This window comes from Poecilia reticulata, chromosome 9 (assembly GCF_904066995.2).
Source record: "Poecilia reticulata chromosome 9, P_reticulata-male-v2, whole genome shotgun sequence".
NCBI classification, from domain to species: Eukaryota; Metazoa; Chordata; class Actinopteri; order Cyprinodontiformes; family Poeciliidae; genus Poecilia; species Poecilia reticulata.
Genome location: NC_088838.1, coordinates 34,850,215 through 34,862,478, shown reverse-complemented (window position 1 = coordinate 34,862,478; position 12,264 = coordinate 34,850,215). Strand labels below are relative to the sequence as shown.

General features: G+C 53.9%; 1 protein-coding gene across 3 annotated transcripts in view; it reads left to right on the top strand.

Annotated features, from left to right (window-relative positions):
* Positions 1 to 12,237, top strand: part of ccdc180 (coiled-coil domain containing 180) — a 30,415-nt gene extending 18,178 nt beyond the window's left edge. For all 3 annotated transcript variants that reach the window (XM_081611010.1, XM_081611009.1, XM_081611011.1), the window contains 18 exons: positions 103 to 325; positions 390 to 536; positions 606 to 750; positions 828 to 944; positions 1,034 to 1,111; positions 2,145 to 2,228; positions 5,514 to 5,614; positions 5,691 to 5,731; positions 5,809 to 5,854; positions 6,727 to 6,834; positions 8,261 to 8,327; positions 8,400 to 8,535; positions 8,609 to 8,769; positions 8,837 to 8,962; positions 9,031 to 9,127; positions 10,900 to 10,978; positions 11,065 to 11,209; positions 11,607 to 12,237. In XM_081611010.1, coding sequence (XP_081467136.1) covers positions 103 to 325; positions 390 to 536; positions 606 to 750; positions 828 to 944; positions 1,034 to 1,111; positions 2,145 to 2,228; positions 5,514 to 5,614; positions 5,691 to 5,731; positions 5,809 to 5,854; positions 6,727 to 6,834; positions 8,261 to 8,327; positions 8,400 to 8,535; positions 8,609 to 8,769; positions 8,837 to 8,962; positions 9,031 to 9,127; positions 10,900 to 10,978; positions 11,065 to 11,209; positions 11,607 to 11,747 — 2,042 coding nt within the window. In that variant the 3' untranslated portion in view covers positions 11,748 to 12,237. The remainder of the gene's footprint in view (positions 1 to 102; positions 326 to 389; positions 537 to 605; positions 751 to 827; positions 945 to 1,033; positions 1,112 to 2,144; positions 2,229 to 5,513; positions 5,615 to 5,690; positions 5,732 to 5,808; positions 5,855 to 6,726; positions 6,835 to 8,260; positions 8,328 to 8,399; positions 8,536 to 8,608; positions 8,770 to 8,836; positions 8,963 to 9,030; positions 9,128 to 10,899; positions 10,979 to 11,064; positions 11,210 to 11,606) is intronic.
* Positions 12,238 to 12,264: the final 27 nt, after the last annotated feature.

The window sequence follows — 12,264 nt, the reverse complement described above, 5'->3', positions numbered from 1 at the left end:
GTTAATGTTCCTCAGAATGTTGGTGTAAGCTACCGTGTGTGTGTGTGTGTGTGTGTGTGTGTGTGTGTGTGTGTGTGTGTGTGTGTGTGTGTGTGTGTGTAGTTGAGCTGCAGCTCCACCAGCAGAATGTAGACACTTTCTGTCAGGAAATCTCGGACATCCTGACCTCCTGCAGGACAGAGCTCCTAGATATCCTGCACTCCATCCACAAGAAGAACCTGGAGATGTTTGACCTTTTGACCTTCCGTAAGATGGCGCTCCACGACCTGCAGGTCTCCATACAGAAGGACAACCAGATCGTCCTCCAGGCGGCGTTCAGGAAGCGGTAAGACCTGACCCACCGCCGGCGGCCTGCAGCTGCAGGCTCTGATCTGCCCTGTGTGTGTCAGTCTGGAGGACTTTGGCGCCGCCCTGCAGGAGCAACTGGACCGGCACTCCGAGGACTCCCTGCAGTGCCAGACCAACTTCAAACAGGTGATCCGCGGCCGCCTGGAGGAGGTCATGAAGAGAGCGGTGGAGCTGCAGACGTCCTTCAGGTAGCTTCAGCTTCAGCTCAGGCAGCAGGAGGACGGCAGACCTTCATCCTCCTCCTCTTCCTCCTGCAGGACGTTCAAAGACGGAGGAGACTTCTCTCCTCAGGAGGCGAAGATGTTTCAGAAGAAGATGAAGGAGGAAATCAAGCGGATCGGTTCCACCGAGGACTCCATCTTCTCTGAGCTGGAGGTGTATGAGTCCAAGAGTCTGCTGCAGGTGTGTCCATGTCCGGAGGGAACCCGTGTCCCCTGCAGCCGGTCCCCACATGTCCAACCGTCTCTGTCCCTCTGCAGCTCCGCAAGGTGCTGGCTCCCCTGGACGACAAGTTCTCCTCCCTGAAGGCGGAGGTGAAGTTCACTGAGGAGATCCAGAAGATCGTCAGCAGGACACAGATCCAGATCAAGGCCGAGGTGGCTGACCCCTGACCCCTGACCCCTGTCCTCTGTCTGTCCCTGTCAGACCGTCTCCGTCCACCTCTAACCGTCTTTCCGTCCTGCAGGCGGCCAGCAGCAACCTGCAGCAGACCGGGATCAGCCGCCGGCTGGAGGAGCTGAAGGAGATGACGACCAACATCCAGGTACGGCTGGGGGCCCCAGGGGGCCCCGGGGGGCCGGGGGGCCCGGGGGCCGTCCCCCCTGGGCCCCCCTGAAGCTCCGGCCCTGCCCTGGGCCCCGGGGACTCCAGTGTTTTTGTAGATATAAAGGAAACAGATTGGATCATAACCATGGAGTTTTCTATGATATTCACATTATTTCATTTTCAGCTGCAGTTTAAACCCAGAACTTTCAGTCCAAACTTTTTGTCTCATGGGTCAAAATAGTCGAGTCAAAAGTTTCAATAGGCCAAGAAAAAATATAATAAATAAAAAAAGACGAGCAAATAACAGAGTTAAATTTTGTTTCTGTTTGTTTTTGTTATTCATCATAAATCCAAATGATTTTCCGCATTTGCTGTATTAAAAGAAAAACTTCAGGTTTTCTAGTTCTTCTTTCAGCTCAGTGAATTTTTTAAATAAATATTAAAAAAAAAAAATATATATATATATATATATATATATATATATATATATATTGGAAGAGTTAGAAGCTAATGCTAACAAAATGTCTTGAGGGTTAGGCCTGCTACCTACAGCTAGCCTAGCTGCTACCTGCAGCTGGGCTAGCTGCTAGGCTAGCTGTAGCTAGGCTAGCTGTAGCTAGGCTAGCTGCTAGGCTAGCTGTAGCTAGGCTAGCTGCTAGGCTAGCTGCTAGGCTAGCTGTAGCTAGGCTAGCTGCTACCTGCATCAGTTTCTCTGTGTTTTTGTCTTTGGATCCAGACAGTTGGATGTTTTTCCATCATGTTTTCTGAAGTTTTGTTAGAAACTCATCAGCTCAGAGCGCTGCTCCTCAAGCTGCTTATTTTTTGCTATCAGCTAAATTAGTGCAGAATGTTTGATGTTAGGAAATGATTTTATTACCTATTAGTTAAAGAAATAGTTAAAATATAATTTTTTTCTTGGTCTTTACTACGGCGCCCTTGGACTCCTGGTGCCCTGAGCATCTGCCTTTACGGCTGAAACATGGGGACCTGCTGCCGGTTCTGGTTGATTCTGCCTCCCCGTCTCCCTCCAGGTGTCGCCGCATCAGGTCTGCCGGTCGTTCTCGTCGGTGAAGGAGGAGATAAAGTGGCGCTGCAGCTACCTGGGTTTCAGCCAGGTGAGTTCAGCTGCTGTCAGCCTGGAGACACAAAAAGACACATAGTAACTATATATTAACTATATATTAACTATATATTTAGATAAATATCTATTTTAGAAAATTTGTTGTGATTTTTCTAAAAACTCCCCATTTTGTCTTTATGTCTGAATTTAAGTAACAAAAACCAGAGAAGAGGATTTATAGTTTTATTCCTCTGTGGTAAAGAAAATGATGTGAAATTAAAAGGTCAGATTCTGGGATGTGGTGAATCTAGTTCAGCTGGTGGGAACAGATCACATGTAGTTTACCGTTTTATTAATCTGGCAAAACCCTTTGATGTTTTAAATCTTTTACAGAATCTGCAGAGATGTGACTGTTTATTTTATTAAAATGCTAAGCTCTGTTTATTTATAATAGATACAAATAAAACAATGAAATAGTTTTAGTACTGTAAATAAAAAAGAAAATGCAAAACCTCCCTTGGTTTGGAGAACCCTGGTGAAGAGAAGCACTTCCTGTTTACCTGATAACAGGAAGTTACTGTCTGTCTCGTCTCACCTGCTAGCCGTTAGCTCGTCAGCCCAGGTCAGCATTCAGCCTCCTCAGTGTTAGAGCTTCTCTTCTCCAGTCATTACTGGCCGGATCCTCCTCCCACCTCCTTCCTCCTCCTCCTTCCTCCTCCCTCCTCCTCCCTCCTCCTCCCACCTCCTCCCTCCTCCTCCCTCCTCCTCCCTCCTCCTCCCTCCTCCTCCCTCCTCCTCCCTCCTCCTCCCATCTCCTCCCACCTCCTCCCTCCTCCTCCCATCTCCTCCCACCTCCTCCTTCCTCCTCCCTCCTCCTCCCACCTCCTCCCTCCTCCTCCCTCCTCCTCCCTCCTCCTCCCTCCTCCTCCTCCTCCTCCTCCTCCTCCCTCCTCCCCCCTCCTCCTCCCTCCTCCTCCCTCCTCCTCCCATCTCCTCCCACCTCCTCCTTCCTCCTCCCATCTCCTCCCACCTCCTCCTCCCACCTCCTCCTCCTCCCCCTCCTCCTTCCTCCTCCCCCCTCCTCCTCCTCCCCCTCCTCCTCCCCCCTCCTCCTTCCTCCTCCCTCCCCCCACCTCCTCCTTCCTCCTCCCTCCTCCTCCTCCTCCTTCCTCCTCCCTCCTCCTCCCTCCTCCTCCTCCTCCTCCTCCCCTCCTCCTCCTCCTCCTCCTCCTCCTCCTCCTCCTCCTCCTCCTTCCTCCTCCCTCCTCCTCCCTCCTCCTCCCTCCTCCTCCCTCCTCCTCCCTCCTCCTCCTCCTCCTCCTCCTCCTCCCTCCTCCTCCTTCCTCCTCCTCCTCCTCCTCCTTCCTCCTCCCTCCTCCTCCTTCCTCCTCCCATCTCCTCCCACCTCCTCCCTCCTCCTCCCCCCTCCTCCCTCCTCCTCCTTCCTCCTCCCTCCTCCTCCCTCCTCCTCCCTCCTCCTCCCTCCTCCTCCCTCCTCCTCCCTCCTCCTCCCTCCTCCTCCCTCCTCCTCCCTCCTCCTCCCTCCTCCTCCCACCTCCTCCCTCCTCCTCCCATCTCCTCCCTCCTCCTCCCTCCTCCTCCCTCCTCCTCCTCCTCCTCCTTCCTCCTCCCCTCCTCCTCCTCCTTCCTCCTCCCTCCTCCTCCTCCTCCTCCTTCCTCCTCCTTCCTCCTCCTCCCTCCTCTTCCTCCTCCTCCTTCCTCCTCCCTCCTCCTCCTCCTCCCTCCTCCTCCTTCCTCCTCCCTCCTCCTCCTCCTTCCTCCTCCTCTCCTCCCTCCTCCTCCTCCTCCTCCCTCCTCCTCCCTCCTCCTCCCTCCTCCTCCTCCCTCCTCCTCCTTCCTCCCCCCTCCTCCCTCCTCCTCCCATCTCCTCCCCCCTCCTCCTTCCTCCTCCCTCCTCCTCCCCCCTCCTCCTTCCTCCTCCCTCCTCCTCCTCCTCCTCCTTCCTCCTCCCTCCTCCTCCTTCCTCCTCCCATCTCCTCCCACCTCCTCCTTCCTCCTCCCACCTCCTCCCTCCTCCTCCCATCTCCTCCCACCTCCTCCCTCCTCCTCCCTCCTCCTCCCTCCTCCTCCCTCCTCCTCCCCCCTCCTCCTTCCTCCTCCCTCCTCCTCCTTCCTCCTCCTCCTCCCTCCTCCTCCTTCCTCCTCCCTCCTCCTCCCTCCTCCTTCCTCCTCCTCCTCCTCCTCCTCCTCCTCCTCCTCCTCCTCCTCCCTCCTCCTCCTCCTCCTCCTTCCTCCTCCCTCCTCCTCCTTCCTCCTCCCTCCTCCTCCTCCTCCTCCCTCCTCCCTCCTCCTCCTCCTCCTCCTCCTCCTCCTTCCTCCTCCCTCCTCCTCCCACCTCCTCCCTGCTCCTCCCTCCTCCTCCCTGCTCCTCCCTCCTCCTCCCTGCTCCTCCCTGCTCCTCCCTCCTCCTCCCTCCTCCTCCCTCCTCCTCCCTCCTCCTCCCTCCTCCTCCCTCCTCCTCCCTCCTCCTCCCTCCTCCTCCCTCCTCCTCCCACCTCCTCCCTCCTCCTCCCACCTCCTCCCACCTCCTCCGTCTCCCTTGCTGGTGTTTTGGATTTTTTCCGTGTTTCCCTTTATTTTGGTACGTTTCTTTCCTTTCATGAAATCTTCGGATTCTCTGGCATTTGGTCCGTCGACATCCTGACAGTTTCATCTGGAATAAAACCAGCAGCCGTCAAACACGGCGGTGGGGGTGTGATGCTCTGGGACTGCTTTACAGTGACTAACAAAATGAACCATGAATTCTGACTGATCCAAACCTCAGACTGACTTTAGGAAGTCTTTCTGAGTGGTCTAGTCAAAGTCTTGTAGGAGTGTGACCAGGAAAACCTGGCAGTCTGCCTGAATTAGAGCCGTCGGTCAAGTGTGTGTGTGTGTGTGTGTGTGTGTGTGTGTGTGTGGCTGTGTGTGTGTGTGTGTGTGTGGCTGTGTGTGTGTGTGTGTGTGTGTGTGTGTGTGGCTGTGTGTGTGTGGCTGTGTGTGTGTGTGTGTGGCTGTGTGTGTGTGTGTGTGTGTGTGTGTGTGTGTGTGTGTGTGTGTGTGTGGCTGCGTGTGTGTGTGTGTGGCTGTGTGTGTGTGTGTGTGTGGCTGTGTGTGTGTGTGTGTGTGTGTGTGTGTGTGGCTGTGTGTGTGTGTGTGTGTGTGGCTGCGTGTGTGTGTGTGTGTGTGTGGCTGCGTGTGTGTGTGGGTGGGTGGGTGTGTGTGTGTGTGTGTGGCTGTGTGTGTGTGTGTGTGGCTGTGTGTGTGTGTGTGTGTGTGTGTGTGTGGCTGTGTGTGTGTGTGTGTGTGTGTGTGTGTGTGTGTGTGTGTGTGTGTCCAGGACTCGGTGCTGCAGGACAGTTTTGCTCTGTCCAGAACCAAGGTCCAGGGCCAGCGTCGCAGCCGTTCCGCCTCGGAGCTGCATGGGGAAACGACCGTCAGGTTGGTAGAGCAGCTGCAGCTCCGCCTGCCGGGTTCTCACACGTTAAGGTTCTTCTCCTCCTCCTGAACCCGGCAGGTTCTCCTTCCAGCTGGACCACAAACCCAAAACCGCAGGAGGTGAGCAGCAGACGGCGCCCCCTGCTGGAGCGCTTAGGCTCAGGTCTCTGGTGCAGTAAAACCGTTTCTGTGTGCAGATCATAGCTCCATCATCCAGAGGAGCATCTCCACCCGCAAACAGAGGTACCGACCCGACGGGCCACAGCAGAACCGCCTGGTTCTGATGGGACCAGAGACCCATCAGCTTTAGATACATTTATTTATTTCAAACAGACAATCAAGAAAAAAGGAAACAAAATAAAATAGAATGAAATAAAAATGTAAACTAATTATTCTGCCCATGTGACGAAAAGGAGCCGGTAGAAGATAAATCATAATAATGAACAAATAAATAAACATAAGTAGACAAAATAAATACATATATAAACAAATGATGTCAAATATTTATTTACAATTTATGAATATTTAATTCCAGGATGAATATTTCATAAACATCCTGCAGCACCGAAAGCGACTCTAAATGATAATTATATAGAAATACGGTCAGATTTCATGGTTCTGTAATTAAAACCAATTAATCTGAAGCCGTATAGATGTAATATTTCTGGCTCCGACCCACCGGGCCGTCGCTCCGACTTCAACCTCAGGATTCAGGACCAACATCTTTGCTGCTCAACATTTTCCTCTTATAATAATAATAACTTTATATTTGCTCTCTAATGATTTAGCTCTCAGACTTTAAGACTTTTATAACGGAGCCGATCGGCTCAGCGCCTCAAAGTGAAAACATCCAGATTGAGGTTTTATATCAGATTGATAATCAAATCAAATCAAAATGTTGGACCTGAGAACCAAAAAATTATTTCTGATAATTAAATTCTTTCATTCTTTGAACTGAAATTACCATTTTTATAAATTATAAAGCAGGAAAACGTGTTTTTTCCAGATCCAGTCATTTTAATTACTGACCCATTTGGTTTTATAATGTTACTGTGTGAACAGAACCAGGCGGTTCTGGTCTTCAGGTTCTGTTGGTTCTACTGTTTGTGTCTCAGTCTGAGGAGGACCTCCAGGTCCGTCAGGTCAGACGTCTTCACCGAAATGAAGAACAAGAGGAAGTATCAGATTTTTGGAATCAAACCGGAACCGGAGCTGAGCTCACAGTAAGTCTGAATATTTCCCATCCCGACCCACCGGGTTGGCGGTTCTGAGTTTCATCCCAGTTTCACTGAATAACAGAAGAAAAAAATCCTGTTGAGTTCAGGATCCTCCCAGAATTCAGTCATTAACCGTGACGCTAACCTCAGAGAGCTAAGAGCTGTGTTTACGGCCTTAAAGATGGCCGCCGCAGCCCTGTGTTTACGGCAGTAAAGATGGCCGCCGCAGCCCTGTGTTTACGGCAGTAAAGATGGCCGCCGCAGCCCTGTGTTTACGGCAGTAAAGATGGCCGCCGCAGCCCTGTGTTTATGGCAGTAAAGATGGCCGCCGCAGCCCTGTGTTTATGGCAGTCAAGATGGCCGCCACAGCCCTGTGTTTATGGCAGTCAAGATGGCCGCCACAGCCCTGTGTTTATGGCAGTAAAGATGGCCGCCGCAGCCCTGTGTTTATGGCAGTCAAGATAGCCGCCGCAGCCCTGTGTTCATGGTAGTAAAGATGGCCGCCACAGCCCTGTTTATGGAAGTAAAGATGGCCGCCGCAGCCCTGTGTTTATGGCAGTAAAGATGGCCGCCACAGCCCTGTGTTTATGGCAGTAAAGATGGCCGCCACAGCCCTGTTTATGGAAGTAAAGATGGCCGCCGCAGCCCTGTGTTTATGGCAGTAAAGATGGCCGCCACAGCCCTGTTTATGGCAGTAAAGATGGCCGCCGCAGCCCTGTGTTTATGGCAGTAAAGATGGCCGCCGCAGCCCTGTGTTTATGGCAGTAAAGATGGCCGCCACAGCCCTGTGTTTATGGCAGTAAAGATGGCCGCCGCAGCCCTGTGTTTATGGCAGTAAAGATGGCCGCCACAGCCCTGTTTATGGAAGTAAAGATGGCCGCCGCAGCCCTGTGTTTATGGCAGTAAAGATGGCCGCCACAGCCCTGTGTTCATGGCAGTGAAGATGGCCGCCCCAGCCCTGTGTTTATGGCAGTAAAGATGGCCGCCGCAGCCCTGTGTTTATGGCAGTAAAGATGGCCGCCGCAGCCCTGTTTATGGAAGTAAAGATGGCCGCCGCAGCCCTGTGTTTATGGCAGTCAAGATGGCCGCCCCAGCCCTGTGTTTATGGCAGTAAAGATGGCCGCCCCAGCCCTGTGTTTATGGCAGTAAAGATAGCCGCCGCAGCCCTGTTTATGGCAGTAAAGATGGCCGCCACAGCCCTGTTTATGGAAGTAAAGATGGCCGCCGCAGCCCTGTGTATGGAAGTAAAGATGGCCGCCACAGCCCTGTGTTTATGGCAGTAAAGATGGCCGCCACAGCCCTGTGTTTATGGCAGTAAAGATGGCCGCCGCAGCCCTGTTTATGGCAGTAAAGATGGCCGCCGCAGCCCTGTGCCCTGAGCTGGTAAACCCGGCTCTGAATCATTGCCTCCATGTTGCTGATCTTCTCCCAGGTCCTTCGCCGTGGCGCTGAACACCATCTTGTGGTGGGCCAACGACACCCTGCTGGAGGCTGCCAGGGTAACGATCAGAACCTCAAGAACCTCCGGCTCGGTCCGATCTGGCCCACAAGCTGTCTGTCCTCCCCTTCAGGTTTTCTACAGCACCAACCGCGTCGCCACCTTCAGCCTGGTGCCCGAGTCGGTGGACATCTGGGCCGACGGCGTACAGAAAAGGCTGCTGGGATACCAGGAGCAGGGCAAGAAGTTCATGACCATGAGCAAAGACGGTACGATGTCTGCTCACTGTTGGACCCTACCTGTCCAGGTCTCACCTGTCCTCACCTTGTCCTCCTGTCCCAGAGGTGGTGAAGCAGCTGTCCAAGTTCAGGGAGCTGGTGGACTCCCTGCCTGAGGTCCTGATCAGCCACCATGTGGGCCAGCAGGAGGCGTGGCTTTCAGAGGAGCTGGGCGTGGTCAGGAAGAGGCTGGAGGAGCAGCTGGCGGCCGGTGAGGACCAGAAGGTGAGACGCTCAGTCTCTGGTCCACCTGGATGGACGGGAGGTCCCTGAAGCTTCTGTCTGTCTCCAGATGTCCAACCTGGGCCAGCTGCGGGTGTCCCTCAATGAGGACGAGCTGCAGACGCTGGAGAGCAGGGAGGAGCGCCGGCAGCAGCAGCTGCACAGCGCCATCCTCAGGTCGCACCTGCAGCTGCAGGTAGGAGGGGGCGGAGCCAGAGAGGTTGCCTCACCTGCAGCCTGACGCTCACTGTGTGTGTGATGCAGGAGTGTATGAGAGAGAGAGCCGAGCAGTTTGTGACGTCGCTGGCATCTCTGACGGAGAAGCTGCTGCACCTGCTGGACGAGGTGCTGCCGGTCGCAGGTAAACCCCGCCCACCTGGAACCAGTCCACTCACCTGGAACCAGTCCACACACCTGGAACCAGTCCACACACCTGGAACCAGTCCACTCACCTGGAACCAGTCCACTCACCTGGAACCAGTCCACACACCTGGAACCAGTCCAGTCACCTGGAACCAGTCCACTCACCTGGAACCAGTCCACACACCTGGAACCAGTCCACACACCTGGAACCAGTCCACACACCTGGAACCAGTCCACTCACCTGGAACCAGTCCACACACCTGGAACCAGTCCACACACCTGGAACCAGTCCACTCACCTGGAACCAGTCCACACACCTGGAACCAGTCCAGTCACCTGGAACCAGTCCACTCACCTGGAACCAGTCCACACACCTGGAACCAGTCCACACACCTGGAACCAGTCCAGTCACCTGGAACCAGTCCACTCACCTGGAACCAGTCCACACACCTTCAACCAGTCCACTCACCTGGAACCAGTCCAGTCACCTGGAACCAGTCCACTCACCTGGAACCAGTCCACACACCTTCAACCAGTCCACTCACCTGGAACCAGTCCACACACCTTCAACCAGTCCACCCACCTGGAACCAGTCCACACACCTGGAACCAGTCCACACACCTGGAACCAGTCCACACACCTGGAACCAGTCCACACACCTTCAACCAGTCCACTCACCTGGAACCAGTCCACACACCTTCAACCAGTCCACTCACCTGGAACCAGTCCACACACCTTCAACCAGTCCACACACCTGGAACCAGTCCACACACCTGGAACCAGTCCACACACCTGGAACCAGTCCACTCACCTGGAACCAGTCCACTCACCTGGAACCGGTCCACTCACCTGGAACCAGTCCACTCACCTGGAACCAGTCCACTCACCTGGAACCAGTCCACACACCTGGAACCAGTCCACTCACCTGGAACCAGTCCACTCACCTGGAACCAGTCCACTCACCTGGAACCAGTCCACTCACCTGGAACCAGTCCACTCACCTGGAACCAGTCCACTCACCTGGAACCAGTCCACACACCTGGAACCAGTCCACTCACCTGGAACCAGTCCACCCACCTGGAACCAGTCCACACACCTTCAACCAGTCCACTCACCTGGAACCAGTCCACTCACCTGGAACCAGTCCACTCACCTGGAACCAGTCCACTCACCTGGAACCAGTCCACTCACCTGGAACCAGTCCACCCACCTGGAACCAGTCCAGTCACCTGGAACCAGTCCACCCACCTGGAACCAGTCCACACACCTGGAACCAGTCCACTCACCTGGAACCAGTCCACACACCTTCAACCAGTCCACACACCTGGAACCAGTCCACACACCTGGAACCGGTCCACTCACCTGGAACCGGTCCACTCACCTGGAACCAGTCCACTCACCTGGAACCAGTCCACACACCTTCAACCAGTCCACACACCTGGAACCAGTCCACACACCTGGAACCAGTCCACACACCTGGAACCAGTCCACACACCTGGAACCAGTCCACTCACCTGGAACCAGTCCACACACCTGCAACCAGTCCACACACCTGGAACCAGTCCACACACCTGGAACCAGTCCACACACCTGGAACCAGTCCACACACCTGGAACCAGTCCACACACCTGGAACCAGTCCACTCACCTGGAACCAGTCCACCCACCTGGAACCAGTCCACTGACATGTTGTCCCTGCTGACAGAGTGTTTTATTGGTTTTATTGGTTTCTAACGGTTCCGTCGGGTTTTCAATGGATCTGTTCTTGTAGAAACGAATCCATTCAAGGCGCCTGGAGCTGAAACCTCGGAGACAGAAGAAGAAACAGGAAGTGAGCCGATCAAAAGCTGGTAAGGCGACGCCCCTGATAAGTCAGACAGAACGGCGTTCCCCAGTAAACTCTGGGCTCGTGTGTGTGTGTGTGTGTGTGTTTAAGGACATGGCCAGGTATCACTCACCTGTTCTCAATGACCAGTGGGTCAGCAAAATCTCCCATCACCATGACAACAGCACCCATCAATACAGCGAGGAACAGCCAGAAACATGAGGCGGTCATTGAGGGCAGAGACGCTGCGTTAAAGGTGGCCACACACACACCTACACACACACCTACACACACACACACCTACACACACACCTACACACACACACACCTACACACACACCTACACACACACACACCTACACACACACCTACACACACACACCTACACACACACACACACAACTACACACACACACACCTACACACACACCTACACACACACACACCTACACACACACACACCTACACACACACACACCTACACACACACGTTTGCGTGGCTATCTTTGTATCTTTGTGGGGACTTTCCATTGACTTCCATTCATTTCTGCAGCCCACAAGGCATTACAAACACACACACACACCTACACACACACACACACACATGCAGTAAGCACTGTCTGATTGTGTGTGTGTGTGTGTGTGTGTGCCAGCGGTTTGACCAGCTGATCCACTCGGAGGTGTCGCATTCTGAAGCCGACAGACGGAACCAGCTGAGCGAGCAGCAGAACTGGATCTCCTACTGGGTCCAGCAGGTCTCGGCTCTGAGACAGACCCAGAAGAACCAGCGCTGAGCCGCAGCAGCTGATTGGCTGCTGAGCTCCTGTAGTTGCCGTTTCCATCCAGCAGGTGGACCACCATCCTCTGAACCCTCACACCGGCTGCTGGTTTGGTTGCCATGGCGTCCAGCTGATGTAATAAAACATTTGATGTTGCAGATCTGACCAGTGGTTGGTTCTGGTTCTGTAGGTTCACACCTTCACATACGAGCCTTCACAGTGTAGCTAACCTGCCTGTCAGAGCTAAGCCCCGCCCCCTGATACATTTAGACCAATTCCACCAAAGTGGGCGGAGTCCAGAGACAGAGGGGCGTGGCCACATGTGAGGATGAGTGGACTTGGACTTTCTCTGCATTATTGGAGACGTTTATGAGGAAACCGGCGCCTCGTTCACATTGAACACTGATGAATCACATGAGTAACGCTGACGAGCTGCCAGACTGCAGGTGTGAATTCGCTGCTTTAATCTGATACATTTATGTTAAATAAAGGTTGTTGTTCTCTACCTCCTGACTCGCCACCAGGGGGCGCG